At 42.1% G+C, this 19,129-nt stretch overlaps 2 protein-coding genes across 3 annotated transcripts; both read left to right on the forward strand.

The window, feature by feature from the left end:
* Positions 1-11,282: 11,282 nt before the first annotated feature.
* On the forward strand, positions 11,283-14,396 carry p2ry12 (purinergic receptor P2Y12). Of its 2 annotated transcripts, XM_054742483.2 has the most exons (3): positions 11,283-11,374; positions 11,956-12,215; positions 13,401-14,396. In XM_054742483.2, exons 2-3 carry the CDS (start codon positions 11,964-11,966, stop codon positions 14,199-14,201), a joined length of 1,053 nt encoding a protein of 350 aa, XP_054598458.1. In that variant the 5' UTR covers positions 11,283-11,374; positions 11,956-11,963; the 3' UTR covers positions 14,202-14,396. The 2 variants fall into 2 exon arrangements, with proteins under 2 accessions (XP_054598458.1, XP_070399702.1); XM_070543601.1 differs by lacking the exon at positions 11,283-11,374 and having other exon boundaries at positions 11,876-12,215.
* A 2,851-nt stretch (positions 14,397-17,247) lies between these two features.
* On the forward strand, positions 17,248-18,462 carry LOC107383163 (P2Y purinoceptor 13-like). Its single transcript, XM_070543602.1, has one exon. The coding sequence runs from the start codon at positions 17,375-17,377 to the stop codon at positions 18,329-18,331; it is 957 nt and encodes a 318-aa protein (XP_070399703.1). The 5' UTR covers positions 17,248-17,374; the 3' UTR covers positions 18,332-18,462.
* Positions 18,463-19,129: the final 667 nt, after the last annotated feature.

Consider the following 19,129-nt stretch of genomic DNA (forward strand, 5'->3'; position numbering starts at 1 on the left):
TTGTTCTAGTCTGCCCTTAAACACACTTCTTCAGCATTGCCTTCCCTCTGTGACACTTAATATGAAACTCCAGTACCAGTTTTACTTTTCTTAACTTTTTATGATTCAGTAGCTCACCTTTTAACAGCTTGCCCTATCTTGTTGCTCTTTTCTGCCAATTTAAATGTTTTTTTATCACTTGCTACATAATTTATTTCAATGGATAGTGCCGTTATCTTTGACCTGTTCTCTTATCCTTGAAGATTTATGCAAAATCTCTATGCATTTAATCAGATTTCCATGTTTTCCCTTAGAATTGCTGATATGTTCGAGCATTTGGCTCTTTTATGTACAGCATTTTGGTTAGTTTTAAATGGTGCTTTATAAATAAATTTGTATGGTATGGTATGGTATGGTATGGTATGGTATGGTATGGTGTTGTATGGTATTTGAGGGCAAACTGAAATCATACTTGGTAAAAAACTATGGTCATTCATTTGATTTAGTTGTCTCACACTGAAGGCCTATTTGTAAGGGTATACGATTGTGTCAAACCAGAATTTGATTCTTTTACCACAGCTTTTGTATTTTTAACTCTAATAAATGCATTAATTATGAAATCTATACCTCTAGGCTAATACATACTAATACTAATGAAATGACTTAAACATGTGAAGGAAGTCATGTCTGTGGCTTAAGTTTAAATTTTCTAGACAACGTTTGAGGTTTCCAGCTGTGAAAATAGCTACTCACCCATTCCTCGGTGACTGGGACCAACAGGGCAGCCTTGTAGTCTTGGTGTGTTTACTACCAAAGAACAAAGTCAAAAAGTGAAGTCATATAGTTTTATTTTCTAAAAGAATTTCTAATTTTGGTCACAAATGACAGTCACCTACACTCTTGCTTTTTGCCCTAAAGCATTATTTAAAGACATTTTGTTACAAAACACACCATATGCCCTGAGAACAACAATCATAAATTAATTTGCATGGTTGATGGCACACCTCCTCAAAAGTTCTGCAAGTTGTCAGTAATTAATAAAAAGCAGCTAGAACATAAAAAATGATAATTATATTTTTTCAAATGGTTGTGTAAAGAGCAAGTCACCCCAATCAACTTTTTTTCTGATAAATTATATATGACATTTAAATATTCTGCCTAAAACTGTCAGTGTTGTGCCGTTGTCAGGTAAAAACTCTGCACTGCATTTGAATTTAAATCTGCCATCGCTATTAGCTAAGAGGTACCCTAGAACAATAGCTGGTACCATATGACATCACAATGTAGTTGTGAGCCTGTGTGTGTGTGTGTGTGTGTGTGTGTGTGTGTGTGTGTGTGTGTGTGTGTGTGTGTGTGTGTGTGTGTGTGTGTGCGTGCGTGGCACAGCTCCATGAGCCGCTCCAGTCACCGCGTCTCGTTATTGGCGCTATTTAAAACAATGTTGCTAAATTACTTCTGCCCAGCCCAGATGTGCTCACTTGTGCACCCGTGAGCCGTGGTTCCGCTGGATCGCGTCTGACCTCTGACAGACGCACTCTGAACTTCAGATCTTCAGCGAGCTGTTAATAGCCTGACACGTTTAGAATGCTGTCCCACAGTCAGTGTGCTAATATAATAATATAATAATGCTAAAATGCTCCGATGGGAATCACTTCTTGATTCATTTTGTTACATCCACAATGTTCTGTGTGTGAGGTTTACAATGTCAGAACACCTGCATGAGACAGGGTGTTAATTACAATCTGCCAGAATGACTCACCACCTTCAGATTCCTCCAACACCGATACAAATGATCAAACACGGAACATATCTTGCTATTGACAGCGTGCGCAGGCCAGAGTGCTGAAGCTCGGCGCATTATTATTATGAAGCTATGGGCACATGTGGAGGACACACACGCGCAAAAATATACTTGTTTTAATTACATTTATTGGGCCCACTTACTTTTCTTAGGCCCACCCACAAATGAGTTTCTGGCTACACTAATGGTGACATATGACAGACTTCTCTGAGCTCCGCAGCCATTACAATTTTCACCTCGCGCACCCCCTAGCGGCAGCTTGCGCACCCCCAGGGGTGCACGCACCACACTTAGGGAATCCCTGCACTAACCAATGATTTGGGGGGGGGGGGGGGGGGGGTCATTCTCTTTTCTGTGGTCGCTGCTACTTTAGTAAACCTGTTGGTAGATTCATGGAAGCTTACACTAAAACATATTTTTCTGCACCCCCTCCATTGTGGTGCATAATGATAAAGGCATAATTAACTTGCAGGGGCTTTCAGTGCCAAACAGCTGCCATTTAATGGAGACTTGAGTCCATATGTTAGAATTTAAATATGTATGTTTCAAAAAATCATCAGGGATTTCAGGAAAAGTATTTTTTCCAAATATTTGAGCCATTCCAGAGCCGTGCGAAATGACCCAGGCAAAAATGGGAGGAGAGGGAATTGCTCTCCATAAACTTTGGAATGCAGGCTACTCGTTAAATATTTGAGAAGTGCTTTCATATGTGAGCCGAACAACAATAAAACACAAATCAATGTAATTGCAAAGAACCACAAACTCTAAAATCACCTTAAAACGTTAAAAACAGTATATCATTTCTCCCCTGTGTCCTGCAGAAGGTGTAGAGTTTATTTTCAATAATATGGGGCATTATGGAGAATTTCAGACTTGGAATTTTCTCAGCATGCTTTTCTTAGGTCACCTTAAAAGTAAACAAAAATCACTTTTTTATTTTCAGGTACAAATTTGCAGCTGTCATACTGACGTAGCACACAACAATTCTGTTTAGCTATGGTTAGTACTTCCTGACAGTCTCCACCTCTGACTGATGAGAAACGGTCAGCCCGCGACACCAATAGAATACAAACAAAACAAAAACCCGTTGGTAGATTTCCTGTGAGGAGAATTCTTGTGAAAGGGAGAAAAGTGAGAATCAGAGGAAAGGAAAGGAAAGTTTACTGAGTGGATAGACGGCGGAAACCAGAGTGAAGTGAGACATACTTTTGGTTTGTGGAATGAACTCCGTATAGTTCTTTCTGAACATGGAGACAGGAGAGGGTAGCTGGTAGTCTGATTTCAGACAGTAACCCGCTGTTTTCACGAGAATCTGACAATCTGTCTTTTCCCTCTGGAGCCCAAATCTTGGCACCTCAAAAGGCTGAACTAGGTGAATATCTTGTTTCTTCCTTTACTAAAACCAAACAAATGATAGCAAATTCCTCATTAATGGCCTTCATGTATACCCAAACACAACGCTGGCATCTCTGTCAGTGACAATAATCTCATTGGAATTTCTCACAAGCAGCATAGAATCCACACCTCAGCCTTCCAGCCACCTTTTCACGTCTCTACAAGTTTGGATTTGTCAATCTATGGCCATGGTTCCATGTTTCTGGATCTTTTACTTGAGCCCTTAGTTCGAATTTATGAAAAATATGGCCATACATTGGCAGTAATGTATGACAAGCACAGTTGTACTTGTCACTGCTTTCTGATGAACTGCTGTATTAAATTCAAGTGTAAATGGTCCAAGTGTTGGTCATACAGTACCGTAAGTACTGCACAGTAAGCCTCTGACCTGTTTACAGCGTTATTGTGTTGTATTTACCTTCCAACAGAGCCAAGTCTTTAAGCTGAGGGTGGTGGAGGCCCTTTGTTTCTTTAAATTGATTGGTTGCAGATGTGGCTTTTGGTCCCTAAAGATTTTCCAGATGGACTGGAACACGCCACCACTGTATACCTAACCTCTGCCACTTTAGTCACGTGTACATAAACTAAAACTGAAACATCAAAGCTCCACATAATGATTGAGTCTTGAAGAGTAGAAATCTTGTAAATGAGCCAACTCGACCCACCGGCTGCATGGACAGAGGGGCTCTGCTACCAACAGCACAAACATGTTTATCTGATACAGGTGGTGTGGAAGCATCACAAGTCCATACCTTCTGGTGAAAGGAAACTTCTTGTAAACACTAACTGTGTAAGTGTATGACATAGCAGCCCTGCTAAGTATGCGATGCAATCACAGTAGTTTAAACTGTGGCTGTCTCCCCCTGTTTCACTGATTCCTTTAAATTCCAATCAGATTGTTATAAATGTAGGAAAATGACGCCAAAACTGGAAGAATGATGGGAGAGAGTCGTTTTGACAAACTGTGTTTGTTTATTCAGACACGTCAGCAGTCAAGAATTCCTTCATGCTTCTGAAATAACATTTATTATATCGCTCTGCAGTAAAGCTCCCATGTATTCTCTAAGAGCTGACACTCACAGTCACTGGACACCAATGATAGCATTGCATATGCGCCGTCCGTAAGATTTCGTTCATCCTTATTATAGCAAACACCAAGAATTACTCAAAATTACCATTACTATAAACACTTTTTCACTGTATAATGCCACAAACGTGTCATCCTAATGGGTAACCAACAGATGGCATCAACAGTCCAATGAGAAAACATCAGTCATTCTTGGAGCTGGCCAAATACACAACATGTATTTACATAGGAAATATTTCAAAAAAGAAATATGGAAAACCAAGCAACAAGATTTAAATGGTGGAACTTTGTTGAACCTGTAAACAGTTTAAGAGGTTTGTATTCACACACATTTACATGACACCATCTAAATCACCTGCTGTGGCTTGTCTACCTTACATAAGTAATTGCACCCTGAGATCACATGGAAAAAACACCATGGGCAGCTCAAATTTCAGTTATTCTTACTAAACAACATTTAGATAATAAGAACTGCTCAAGACGTTTTAAACAATTGCCCCTCGGGGATGATTAAAGTTTTTTTTTATCTGAATTTGAATTTGAAAGTGTGTACTCAGAAAGCTAATCCTGCACAGAAATAAAAAAAAAGATTTAAAATTACTTTAAAGGTGTAATATGTAGGAATTAAGTAAAAAAATGACATCCTGTGGTTGAAATTGGTGCAGGCGCCAGGCTGCAAATTTTTTCTCATACTTGCTGCTGCATGGCACTGCACGGCATGCAGTACTGGATTGGTCCACTGGAGGGCACAGTAGAGAACTCCGGCTGGAAAAAGAGCTGGGGTTGTGGGGTGCAACCAAAACAATCATGGCGTCAATAGAAGAAATCAATAACTGGTTAATGTTGAGATCACGGCAACAGGACAGCAGCGTTGTCGTCGATGGTATGAAAGGTCTCTAAACCAGAGACGGACTCACCGTGATGAGTGTGCCTTGCTCGTTTTTCAACTCAATCCTTTATTGTTAACTTTATTAAAGTTGAATCTGTTTGCACACGGATGAATTCTGCATTGTTCAAACCCATTGGCTTTAGTTCTTTCTTTGGTTCTCTACGTTTATTTCTTCTACACCTTTCACCCACTGTAGTGAATAATGACTTGAAGCGGCACCTCCTGTCCCTTGGCCTTTCTGTGGCTCACAGTGTGCACACGGCTCTGCTGAGCACACAAGCAACAGCATGTTAAATCTCCCAGACTGGAAACTGCCTCAAAGAGACACTCTGTTTTCCAAAACTCATTCCACGGCATATTTAGTCTACTAGATAGTAGAAACAGTCAGACAAACAGCAACATCATAGGAGAGGTGATAGAAATGACACGTCTTGTGCAGAAAAAGTACAAACTGTTGCAATAAGAAGGGTTAATTTTTCATCGATCATCTTAGACTGAAGATTATCTTAAAAGCTAAAGCATTAGTCGTGTTCTGTGAAGATAAACAGGTGAAAATGTGGGGAAAGATCACAAATGAAAACCTTACTAATCCCTCAATTAAACTATGAAAACCAAGGTAAGTGTGTGTATTATCATTACCAGTCACATTTTTGTAAAAGTCTAACTTAACCTCTTACAATTTTTGTCAGGTCAACTGTCGAAACAAAAAACAAATACATTAAATATCTTCACAAAGAGTTTCGGCAGACAAACGTCTGCAAAAATAGAGTCAGAGCCCCCCCCCCCACCCCCCCCCCACCCCCCTTGGGCAAGACAGTTAACCCGCCTTGCCTGCTGGTGAAGATGAAGAAGAAATGATCTTTCGCATAGATATACACACAGTAGGTCTCATAGATGTGCTTTTGCAGATGATGTGGTCCTGTTAGCGTAATCAGAACATGATCTCCAGCTTTCGCTGGAGTGTGAAGCAGCTGGAACGAAAATCAGCTTCTTTAAATCTGAGACCATGGTCTTGAGTCAGAAAAGGGTAGAATGCCTGCTCTGAGTCAGGGATGAGGCCCTGCCTCAAGGGGAGGAGTTTAAGTATCTCAGAGTCTTGTTCACGCTTGAGGGAAGGATAGAGCTAGAGATCGACAGGCGGATTGGTGCTGCATCTGCAGTCATGCGGGTGTTGTACTGGTTTGTTACGGTGAAGAGGGTGCTGAGCCAGAAGGCGGCTTACCGGTCAATACAATCCAACCCTTACCTATGGTCACGAGCTTCGGGTAGTGACCGAAAGAATGAGATCGCGGACACAAGCAGCTAAAATGAGTTTTCTCCACAGGGTGTCTGGACTCTCCCTTAGAGACAGGATGAGAAGCTTGGTCATCAGGGAGGAGTTCAGAGTAGATCTGCTGCTCCTCCCCATTGAGAGGAGCCAGTTGAGGTGGCTTGGGCATCTGGTCAGGATGCCTCCCTGGTGGAGTTTTCCAGGCATGTCCAACTAGGAGGAGACCCAAGGGAAGATCCAGGACATGCTGGAGGGACTGTGTCTCCTCACTGGCCTTGGGATTCTTCTGGAGGAGCTTGCCCAAGTGGCAGGGAGAGGGAAGTCTGGGCCTCCCTGCTTAGGCTGCTGCCCCCGTGAACTGACTAAGTGGATGGATGGATGGATGGATGGATGGATGACTCTTATAGACATTTTATGTGGTGTTGATCGGAGGGGCCGCTCGCATCTGTGAAGTGCAGCTTTGCTTTTGCCAGTGTGCCCCAGGGATGCTGTGGCTACATTGTAGCTTATCATCACAAGTGTGCAAATGTGTGTGTGAATGGGTGAATGACTGGTTTTGTTGTGAAGCACCTTGGGGAGCTAGGTAGAAACCTAGAGGACACTAAATTGGCCTTGGTCAAGTCATACAAGTAAACTCTTGTCTAAAAGACACAATGAACAACCGTCATGCCCTCACCCTTTAACCTAGATCTAGTCAGTCCACTAAATCTAGACGTGCACTTCCATGTTACGTCAATTTACCCAGAAATAACGGTCTAAGAAACAAAAACCAAAGCAGAATAATTTACCAGCAAGGAAGATTTTTGAACAAGGCTTTCAGAAAACTGAAGGAAAAAAGGAATAAATCTGTAACCGTGTTGTGCAAGCAGTGTATATATATATATATATATATATATATATATATATATATATATATATACATATGTATATATATATATATATATATATATATATATATATATATATATATATATATATATATATATATTATTTTTTGGGTGGGCCATTCACTGATGCATCAGCCAGACACCAGACAGGAGTTTTGATTTAGCATTGTTCAAATAAAAACTGTTGCCATGAAAACAACGATGCAAGCGGCCACCTGGGACTTAAGCATCAATCGCCAGAAGACACTGATGCATGCCAGTTGGGTCTAATCATGGACTTGTGTACGAGAGTGTGCTCAAACCATTTTGATTCAGCCAGTCAACACACCCGTACTGGACACATGAGGCTGATAAAGAAGGACAGAATGTACTAAGTTAGCTAACACTGATGCAGAACTAAAGCTACAGTAAAAAAAAACATCTGAATCAGTAGTAGAACGTTAGCATGTCTGTGGAGTTAATATCAAAAATGGATAATACCGCCAAGCTGGTGACGTCAACAGACAGTCTAAAGCAACTGCAGCTAACGTCGCCCTTGACCCACTTCAGATTTGTCAGCGTGGAACCATGTGGGACACAGACCTGCTGACATAAGCAAACAGCCAGAAGCTAAAAACACAGCACTGTTAAAGCAAGCCGTGACTTCAACATTTCAACTACGGAAGAAGAAGCTAATTTAAAAGCCTGACAAAAGGAATGTATACACATAAATATACATGAATACACACAAGCAAGGGCCACCCTGAATGTTTTCACTCATCTCGATGTGCTAAAAAGTTCTGCTCTTTTGTTTTTCACCCGTCAACATAGCATCAGGATTGACAGCCGGCAAAGGTCAGAGGGTCAAAGTTTCAGCTCCACTCTTGGCTTTGGGTGATTGTTACCTCTTTTATTAGCTTCATGTTTTCCATCAAACACCAGGGTGTCTCTGTCATGTTTCCAACCCCATGTGGCTCCTACAAGCAATATTTACAACCTCAAAGCAGCCGCTTAAGGCGCCACCCCGCAGAGAGCTGCTTCTCTCTGTTCACAAGCTAAAAAAGTGATTATCTTAGCTTTGACAGCAGCTGCGTTCAAGCAGATTTATGGTCGGCTGTTTGGCGGAAAGGGAGAGAGGTAAGTGGGAAGGTGGAGGCTAATGTGTGACACTGAGCTGTAGTATCACAGAGCACCTCCAGCAGCAGGGAAACACGTGTAAAGGAGCCTCTGACAGGTTTGAGTGGAAATCCAGCCAAGTTTTGCGTTACATGATTTTATTTTTTTGTGTTGTTCTGCATTTCCCGTCAGCCTGAGAGGTGCCTGACACATTTTACAGTGTATGCAGGCGCCGTGCAGCATTGCATGTCTTGTGTGCATGAGTGTTAGATATCATTTGATTATGTTTTTGTGCAAACAATTCATGCAAATTTTAAAAACAAACATAAGGGGAGCGATCACAACACTGCTTGGCACATGTTTAAAAAAACTGATTATGAAAGAAAACTCATGCAAAATAAAAATAAAATGCACTTTATATTGTTTTTATCAATCAATCAGTCAATCAATCAAGGCTTTATTTATATAGCGCCTTCTTCACACAGTACTAAACACAGTAACTAAATACAATCATGATATAAGAGATTCAAACATTGAACACGAAACGACAGAATTGAAAGCAAAGAATCAAAACTACATGAAGGTAAGTCAACTTCAAGCATGTTCAGGAAATGCTAAACGAAAACAGTGGGTGTTCAGGCGACTCCTAAAGACCGGCAAAGAAGTAGACTGCCTAACTGACTGTGGAAGCTGGTTCCAGGGTGATGGTGCTAGAAATGAAAAAGCCCATTCTCCACGAGTCCGACACCTCGTACGAAGGACAACTAGCAGGCCCTGATCAGAGGAGCGCAGAGAGCGTGATGGGACATATCGTTTCAGGAGCGCCGAGGGCACGTCGTGATTTTTATCTTGAGAGGCGCTATAGAAATGATACTTTCTTCTTCTTCTTCTCCATGAAAGAAACTAAAAACAAACACCAGAAGTTTAAAACGCGCCTGATAAAACAACTGGAAGCCAGTGTAGGCAGGCCAGGACTGGACTTGTGTGGTCGCCTTTCCTGGCTCCAGTGAGAAGTCCTTCACTGAGAAACCATTTTTTATTATTACTATTGGTCACTCTGAGTTTACCATGTAGGCCGAACATGAAATGGTCTCCTACACCTATCTCCTGCATTAACTTCTGATAGAAAACAGACGATGAAACTCCAGGATCAGAAAATCCTGACAGATCTACATCACTCTGTCACTTAGCATTCATGGACTCACCCATCTTGACACACAACGGGAAAGGCTGTTGTTGGTTTAGCGTCCAGGAAACCGCAGAGAATCTCTCTTCTAGTAGAAGCTAAATGTTTATATTAGCAACTCCACCACACAGCAGAACTCCTTCAGGCCTGTGTTATTTGTGGAGATAAAACATAAATGTTGCAGCGCAAACAGAGTCAGTGGTAGAGTCATGTTACTGCTATCCAATCAGAGGCGAGATGTCCAAATATCAGGAAATATAGGAAAATCTGGCTGAATTCACAGTGCTGAAAACAGTTTTAGCTCAGTTCAGACATTAAATGGTCCAAATGTTAAAGTTTCAACAAGAAATAAAATCCAGTCAACTCCTTGTTTGACAAACATGCTTGACTGATTTCTCAGGAGCAGATGTGCAGAAATCACACATGAGGGGAACATGGAGGTATGTAAATGTGAGTGAATGGGACTACAATGAGGTTTAGCCAACATGCAAAGCCACAAAACCGTTTAATATAGTACTTTTAGATGGGCTTCAAGTCAGTAACAACATTTTGCTGAAAAAAACAAGTTTCAAAGACAAGAGGTTGCAGCGTTCTCCACTGACCGGTGACTCAGGCCTAGTCCACACGTAGCCGGGTTTTTTTAAAAACGAATATCCGCCCCTCCAAAAACTTGCATCCACACCACCTCGTTTTAAAAAAAAACTCTGTCCACACGTACCTGGACAAATACGTTGTTAAGGACATGCCAGACCTGTAGGCGGCAGTACTTCCCCCGTTCTTAACCTCGTCCTTCGTCTGTGGTCTTCCACAAGGAGCAGTAATTCCGCTTGCAAAAACAAACAAGCAAAAAGCGCTTGGACAATTGATAAAGCGAGCGCAGCTCTGAGGGCATCCGTGCTGTCGGCTAGTGTAAACACAGGTCGCACACGTGATGTCAGCATTTTTTTAATGCGGAAAGTGACGTTGTGGACCTTAAAACTCTGGTTTTGTCTGTCCACACGCAGACACCCAAAACGGAGAAAACGCAGATCTTCACTTTGGCCGGAGTTTTTAAAAAGATCCGTTTTTGTGTGAAAAAACTCCGTTTTCGTGTGGATGACAGGCCAAAACGTAGAAAAATATCTACGTTTTGGCAGATCCCCGGCTACGTGTGGACAGGGCCTCAGAGGTGAGGTGCAGGAGGTTGTGAAAGACATGTGATGAAAATAAAAGGCAACATGTGAAAAAGGCTAAATAAGTGCAACTTTTTTAAGGAAGTGTTCCTGGATTAGTTAGAAAACCAAAACTTGAAGTACTTCCCATGGCACATTTATGTAAATGTCCAGAGAAAGAAGAAATATGAGAAAACGATTCTAAAGAAAGCGACACTAAGCAGGACATTTTCCAGACGAAGTTGCACAATTGTTTCCAAAAGTGGGAATAAGCGAAGAAGAGGAAACATGCCAGTAACATAAAGTTCTAATTTGAAACAAATGAATGAAGACTTTTTGAATCTACGTGTGGTAAGAGTCTAAAGCTGCTGTTGATTGGTTTATATAGAATATTTTACTCCAGAAAATAAAATTCAAAAACCTTTACTACATTATGACAAAACACCCAGAAATTCCTTTTTTCTGTTGTTTGGTTGTTTTTTTTTTTTTTTTTTTTTGACCGGAAAGGAAAAGAAGAAATGAGAGAAGCTTTCTGTGACAAACCACAGACAAACGTTTGCTGCAAACACAGAAACTGGCACGAAGACAGCCCTCACCCCATACCGACGGGGAGCACGCATCATCACAACGAGCGGTAAGTAACAAAACGTTTAATAAACAGAGCCCATTTGTAAAAACTCCTTTGATTAATCAAGCTTTAAAATTCCTTAATAAGGCAAAAAGGAAAACTTTAGACACTAATACCATTTAAATGATTCACCCTTGGGCTGCGCAGTGGCGCAGTGGTTAGAGCTGTTGCCTTGCAGCAAGAAGGTCCTGGGTTCGCTTTCCAGCCTGGAAACTTTCTGCATCCCTGTGCATGCGTGGGTTCTCTCTGAGTGCTCTGGCGTCCTCCCACGGTCCAAAAACATGACTGTTGGGTTGTTTGGTCTGTCCAAATTGTCCTTAGGTGTGTGTGTGTGTGTGTGTGTGTGTGTGTGTGTGTAAGTGTGTGTGTGTGTGTGTGTGTGTGATTGTTTGTCCTGTGTCTCTGTGTTTCTGTGCGATGGACTGGCTCTCTGTCCAGGGTGTACCATGCCTGATTGCCCATTGACTGCTGGAGATAGGCGCCAGCCCCCCCCCCCCCCCCCCCCCGATGGATGATTTACCCTTTTTATATGAAATACGTGCATTAACGTCTGATTTTATGAATGACTTGCTCTTTTTTAATTCTAGACACAAACATGGAGGTAAACACGTTTCACCCCGTCCTCTCTGGTAATCACAGCCACCCCAACAGCAGCTGTTCCCGTGACAACGCCTTTAAGACGGTGGTATTACCCGTCCTGTACTCTTTACTTTTCCTGGTTGGAATGTGTCTGAACTGCGTGGCAGCCTGGGTGATGTTCCGCATACCCTCCCGGTCTCACTTCATCATTTACCTGAAGAATATTGTTGCTGCTGATCTCATCATGACCCTGACCTTCCCTTTCAAGGTGAGTCACGTTTGTGCATTACTTAGACAAAATTAGACCAAATATGGATTGACTGTGTTTATCTAAAAGTAATACAGTGATAACTCAGATTCTAATGTGGGGTTTTGCGGAGGGGTTATGAACATTCTCCTTGGATTGATGTGCTAATGGCTAGTTCACATTAATATAATGTTAAAATAAATTCCATATGGAGGTTCGTTACATCATTTTGCATGAACTGCTGTAAAATCTAGGAGCTACGGGCTGTTTTAAATGGTAACTCAAGCTTAAAGGATTTCCGCTGAAGTAATTCTCACAGCAGAAGTTTTCCAAGCTTGAGTTGTTTGTAGAGATAAAACATCCAATCAGTTTCCAGTCTGGGGCGGGATGACCAAATAATCAAATCCTGCCGTGTTAAGCTCTCCGGTGATGTCACAGACTTGGCCCTGCTGAGCCAGGGGTTTGTGGGCTTCTTTGTGCCCTGAGTACTGCCTGCAAGGCATTCATTCTTCCTTAGAGAATACTGCAAATGCATTGATTAAACGATTAATCCACTCATTTAAAAGGAAGAATGCATTACAGACAATAAAGAGATATTATACTTATTGTTTGTTTTTAAACAGATGTTGGCAACAATCTTCTTTAGTCTTGGCATCATTCATACTGGCCTTTGACTCATCAATCTCATCCAAACTAATCCTAATTTCTCTACAACAAGGATGCTCAAAGAGCAACAAGGAGTGTATTAATTTTCCTAACATCTCCACAGAATGTCGCATGGTAATATCTGGCTCATCTATTTCAACTAAAACTTGTTTTATTACTCTGTTAACCCTCCCACTGTCCTAATGGGTGTGACCCGGCGAGGAAAGTTGACCATTGAGCAGGGTTGATGGTTTATCCCTTGAGGTCCGCGTGGCAGGAGTGAGGTGGTGCTCACTCCTCACCCCTGCCACGTGGACCCAAGGGATAAACCATCAACCCTGCTCAATGGTCAACTTTCCTCGCCGGGTCACACCCATTAGGACAGTGGGAGGGTTAAAAAAGCGTGTCACTTTTTTGCATTTGCAAAAGATTCGCCACTTTATTGCCACACGTCATTTCATTTTTAACAAACGATGAACATCACATCAAAAGAGCCATTTATCATGTTGGATTGTTGAGGTTAAAAGTAAGATTTATAAAACTAATGCTGTGTCTCTGCAGGTGTTATCAGACTCCAACACGGCACCCACCGTCCTACGGATCTTTGTCTGCCGCGTCTCCTCGGTGCTGTTTTACCTCACCATGTACATCAGCATCCTTTTCTTTGGCCTCATCAGTATTGACCGCTGCAGAAAAACCCTAAAGCCATTTACAGGAAGTCACTCGGGCCGGCTGGTCTGGAGGAAGCTCCTCTCAGGAGCCATTTGGGCCTTTCTGCTCACCCTCTGTCTGCCCAATGTGATCCTCACGCACAAAACTCCCCCTTCTCGGTATTTTAAGTGCAGCGACCTGAAGGCAGAGGGTGGCCTTTACTGGCATGGGCTGGTAAATTATGTCTGTCAAGTGATTTTCTGGGGCAACTTGTTGACCGTGATAATATGCTACACTTTAATCAGCAAGGAGCTGTACAAGTCCTACTCCCGTACCAAGTCCCAGAACACTGTGCAAAACGTGTCCTTGACATCAAGTGGGGGAAAAACTCGGAAGCCTCACCAGTCCAAAAGAAAAATCCACGTGAACGTATTCCTGATTCTGGGGGTGTTTTTTGTTTGTTTTGTGCCTTTTCACTTTGCTCGAGTCCCGTACACCATGAGCCAGACCGAGCGAGTTACGTTTGACTGCTCTCTCAAGCTTTTCTTCTTCCAGCTGAAGGAAATCACACTTTTCCTCTCTTCCATGAACTCTGTGCTGGACCCTCTGATCTACTTTTTCCTCTGTCGGTCCTTCAGGACCATGCTGTTTCAGACCCTACGGCTTCCCTCCGGTACGTGCAGCTGGGCCACAGGAAACAGAGTCATCTGACTGCTCATAAAACAAGTCCGCTGGACATGAGGAAGACTCGGTGGGAACATATGCTGACAGAACGCCAGGGTTAATATGGAGGCCTGCTGTTCAGAAGTGGATCAAAACAGAACCAAGCTTTGTTGTTGTATTCTAGGATTTATGGGTTTTCGCAGAAAAGGATGCCTATACCACTTACTGAATGCTTACTTACTACATTATGGTTTTTCTTTTACAACCAATCAATCAATCAATACTTTATTAATCCCAGAGGGAAAGTAGAGTTTCAGTACACACAATTCAGAGATCAGACATACATGGGCAAGACACATGACAAGAATTGGTGACTGTGGTCATTCGCAACCGGAGTCGCACTACCTTAATAGAGATAAGAGGGTTACATGAGGACTGGCTCAGGTGGAGGGAAAAAAAGGCACTTCAGAGTTACCCTCCACCGGGAGGTGGAGGTCAGGTTTTCACAGCATCTGTCTGCATTCCTTCGTGGGGGTTTTTAGTTGCTTGCAGCTCAAGACCACCAGGGCATCAGATTCAGATAGCAAGAATTTGTTTGGGTCAGGCTGAGATAATTTTCCTCTCTGCCTTCAGTCTTTAAACTGATCATTCCAGTCCTTCAGTGAAGCCAATTTGGGGTTTTTAAACCTGTCCATACCGTCCAGTGACTCTCTCCGAGATGACATCCATTTTGCGCACTAATACCGGTATCGCAGCTAGAACATTGTCCAGCTTACGATTCACCTCGAGTAACGTCCCAGTCTGAGAGGTCTCCACACGGACGGTGCTTTCCGTGGGTGCGGGTTGCCCTCCAATCGCTCTCGTCTTCCCAAATTTCCAGAAAACCAGATATCCTCCCATTCCAATCAGGAGAAATCCAGTGATCATCAGGCCGAACACGTCTTCGATATCCTCAATGGACAGCTGGGAGAGGCATATGATATTCCACTCCTTCCAGGAATCCAGCATATACCCCACCGGGTGTGTCCCCTGTGGACATGTGGGAGCCCCCTGCTCCGTTCTCATTGTTGAAAAGATCTTATCGATCGCATTGAATGACCAGTTTATCAGATCCATGGTTAAAAATGGGGTTTTTCGGAAGAAATGCAAAGAAGCGCTCTGTGGGCAGACAGGACAAAGAGCCTTGGGAAAAACAGATAAGGGAGCGAAAGAGAAAAGCGTCTGTCCTCCTTGAGTGCCTGAAGAAACATGTACATGGAATATTTTCTCACCACACTGGAGATTTGTTTTTCTGTTCCCAATTCAAGTTCATAGAAGCGTTAAGTTTCTCTTCTTTATTAGAGTTTTACTGATTCTCAGAAGAGGAAATGGGAAATAAGTCATTTTAAATCTGGAAATAATAGTCATTTAGAGAAAATCTAAAGGCTGTTATGATCTATATGTGGTACAGGTGAAACTCGAAAGATGAGAATATTGTGCAAAAGTTCATTTATGTCAGTAATTCAACTTAAAAGGTGAAACTGGACGAGCTAGAATCGTTACATGTTAAGTCTTTATTTGCTGTACTTGTGGTGATTATGACTTACAACTTATGAAAACCCCAAATTCAAAATGTCAGACAATTAAATTAATTGAAATAAAACCAATAAAACAAGAATTTTAAACAGAGAAATGAAAAAGTTTAATCTTGCATCTGTACTCATCACTCTGTTTGGGCCCCTTTCTACTGCAATAAAAGACATTTTGCGCACAATATTTAAACGTTCTGAGTTTCACCTGCTAACGTGCTAACTCCTAACGACTCTATGCCTCAATTGGCTCTTAGCTTGATGGTGCAACCCCAATGATTTAAGAAAATTCAGCTATAATCTGTTCAGTGAATCCTAAGGTTCGCTATTATGGCTTCATCTTTCTGCTCAATATCTGTAAAACTGACAAAGTCAAAGACATTTTTGTATTTTCTTTAGTCGGTTGGTTATGGTAGCCATCTTGAATTGTATTCAGTGGTCAATGCATAATATACAATCTCTCTGATAAAACTAATTATCTCATGATTATGAGATAGTATCTCATAATAGTGAAATAGTATTTCATTATTATGAGCCAGCCAAATCATAATTATGAGATTTATTTTTTCATCAGAGTGGCAGGAATGGGCTTCCATACAATGTACTGATATATTAAATCGAAAATATTACTGTCCACCTTTTAGCTTTAGTCAGTGAGTAAATAACTCAATTTTTATTATTCAGTGATTTATGCTCAATTCTCATCTGACCAATAGATACAAATTGGTTTCTCAGCTACAACGAATCAGTTTTAGTTGTCTATGTTTCTCACTGGTGGGAAAATAAATCCCCATAACAAAATCCAACAAACACACCAGACTTAATAATAATTTTCCTTAATGGTTATATGGAACATTACCGCGACAAATGTCATTTGACTTCCCGCCCAGAACTAGACAGATTTGCATGCCTCCAGCTGACAAGGCTGACAGTCATTTGCAATTTTAAGGAATCCCAGAGTGGACAACACGGAGTTTAGAAGATAACCTTTCTGAATGGTGAGTGGATTAAAACAATTTAAATGTCTTCATTTAGGTACCAAAGTACAAGAAGAAGATCAGAGGATTGTAACTGTAATATGTGGGTCATGTACATGTCTGTAAATGAGAAAAGAAATCTTTTATCAGATGTTAAAGATGCGATTGGACCCTTGTTTGTGTGTGTGTGTGTGTGTGTGTGTGCGTGCGTGCGTGCGTGCGTGTGTGTGCGTGTGTGTGTGAGAGAGAGAGAGAGAGAGAGAGAGAGAGAGAGAGAGAGAGAGAGAGAGAGAGAGAGAGAGAGAGAGAGAGAGAGAGAGAGAGAGAGAGAGAGAGAGAATTAAAACCAACAAAACATAACTTGTATGACTCGGTGTCAAAAGTGAGAAAGTCAGATTCATATTTCACGATGCATTCAAATGCTCTGGTCAGACATTCAAAAGAAACATCAAACATATCAGCAAATGTTATTTTTGCTCATTACAAATGAAAATCAGGGTCATGAGGGCGTGGCTGGAAAATGAATGTGAAGCCACAGGATCTAGTCTAGAGACGCGCCCTGACCTCTTTCTCAGCAGCTTTTGCTACAAGCTCATTCTCAGAGACAGTTACATAAACATTCAGGAAAAGCAGATTCAGAATTCTGACTTCCTGTGTCTTCTTCCAGATCTTGAGGATGTACAACAACTCGTCCCACTTCTCCTCTGGCTGTACCTCGTTTAGCCTCGTCGATATAGACGTTGTTGTTGCATGCCTCTTCCTGGTTCTTTTCCCCGTCGCCTTGTTGCTGAACGGGGTGGCGCTGTGGGTTTCTTTGCACCTCCAGTCCCTTTCCACTTTCATAGTGTACCTTAAAAATCTGCTGATGGCTGACCTGCTCATGACCATGACAATGCCTCTGATAGCAGCAAGCATGCTTCCTGGAGCCACGTCTGAGCTGAAGGTCTTCAATTGCCGCTACGCTGGCGTTGTTTTCTACACCAGCATGTACACAAGCATCACTTTGATGGGTCTCATCAGCCTGGACCGCTTCTTCAAGATTGTTCAGCCATGTGGGAAGGTGTTGGGGCAGAACGTGATGTTCAGTGTGATAATGTGCTCCGTGGTTTGGGTGGCTTTATTTGGCGGCACAGCTTTTCCACATTTCATTCTGACAGACCAGGCTCCTAATAATCGATCAGCGAGTTTCTGCATGGCCCTGAAAAGTCCAGCTGGGACGGCTCTTCACAGCTACGTGGTGGCATTAATGGAGTTGCTTTTCTGGCTTGTCTGCTCTCTGGTTGTTTTCTGCTACAGTTGCATCACAATGAAAGTCCTGCAGTCTTTCAGAAACTCTGGAAGCAACAACAGGCAGGGGAAGAAGAAAACCAATCGGCGAGTCTTCCTGATCCTTCTTGTGTTCTTCGTGTGCTTTGTTCCTCTGCATTTCCTGCGCATTCCTTATACTCTTTATCAAATTTTCCACATTAGTGTCTGTCGTCAGAAATGGGTGCTGATATTACACAAGTTCTCTGTCTGGGTCGCTTCCTCAAACGCCATCTTGGACCCTTTTCTGTACATCTACTTGTGCAAAGACTACAGAGAAAAGCTGATTGACTTGATGAAAGGCTGCGGTATCGACGTTCAACGCTAGCAAAGCAAGAAGAATCCCATTTGAAAACTGCAAAAACTGCCTTCTAAAAAGTAACAAAAGCCTTGTTTTTAGACATTTATCTTATTTTTGGTCTAAAAAGAAAAAAAATTCTAAAAATATAATTACTTAAAATGAGGTTCACATTCCTAAATATGATTCAAATTTTCTTGTTTTGATTAAAAGAAAATCTGCCAATAGGGTGAGCAAAAGTTACGTGGATAGAAGTCTTAAAGTCAAGCTAGGCAGCTTTTCTTGATAGACCCTTTACAAAGTTAATGAAACGCCTCTCAGACCTTAGCACCCCTTGTGGCCAGAAAACGGCATTTGCAACTTCAGAGTGCCGGTCCGGTCTGTGGACAAAAATGGAGCTGACATACCTGACGCTGCAGTCTGCTTCCGGCACGTTTCCTGCAGGTTTTAGATCATGAACACAGCTGATTCTTTAGTTCTTCCGGCTCTTGGCGGGTGCAGACGCTTTTTTCCTCCTCTCATCCATATCTTATCCTCAAGGCCCTTTGTCTGTCTCTGTGTGCTGGGTGCACGGCTGCTTCTGCATTTTTTGTGGAAACTGGAAACTGAAATTCACTAAAATGGATCTCGTTATCTGGTGTCTCAACGCGATTGATAAAATTTTTTCAACGATGAGAACGGGAGAAGGGGCTCCCGGATGTCCCTCCGGCACAGACCCAGTTGGACACATAATGGACTTCTGGAAACAGTGGAACTTGATCTGTTTATCTCAGCTGTCTGTGGAGACTCTGAAGATGTGTGGATATTTGTGGTGTTGGTGTCAGGTTT

The sequence above is a fragment of the Nothobranchius furzeri genome, chromosome 13, assembly GCF_043380555.1.
Source record: "Nothobranchius furzeri strain GRZ-AD chromosome 13, NfurGRZ-RIMD1, whole genome shotgun sequence".
NCBI lineage: Eukaryota > Metazoa > Chordata > Actinopteri > Cyprinodontiformes > Nothobranchiidae > Nothobranchius > Nothobranchius furzeri.

Bases quoted from the DNA above. Each gene is read 5' to 3' on its own strand.
- LOC107383163 (XM_070543602.1), top strand. From the start codon at position 17,375: ATGTACAACAACTCGTCCCACTTCTCCTCTGGCTGTACCTCGTTTAGC.
- p2ry12 (XM_070543601.1), top strand. From the start codon at position 11,931: ATGACTTGCTCTTTTTTAATTCTAGACACAAACATGGAGGTAAACACG. The intron at 12,216-13,400 runs GTGAGTCACGTT...GTGTCTCTGCAG, and splicing joins CCCTGACCTTCCCTTTCAAG to GTGTTATCAGACTCCAACAC.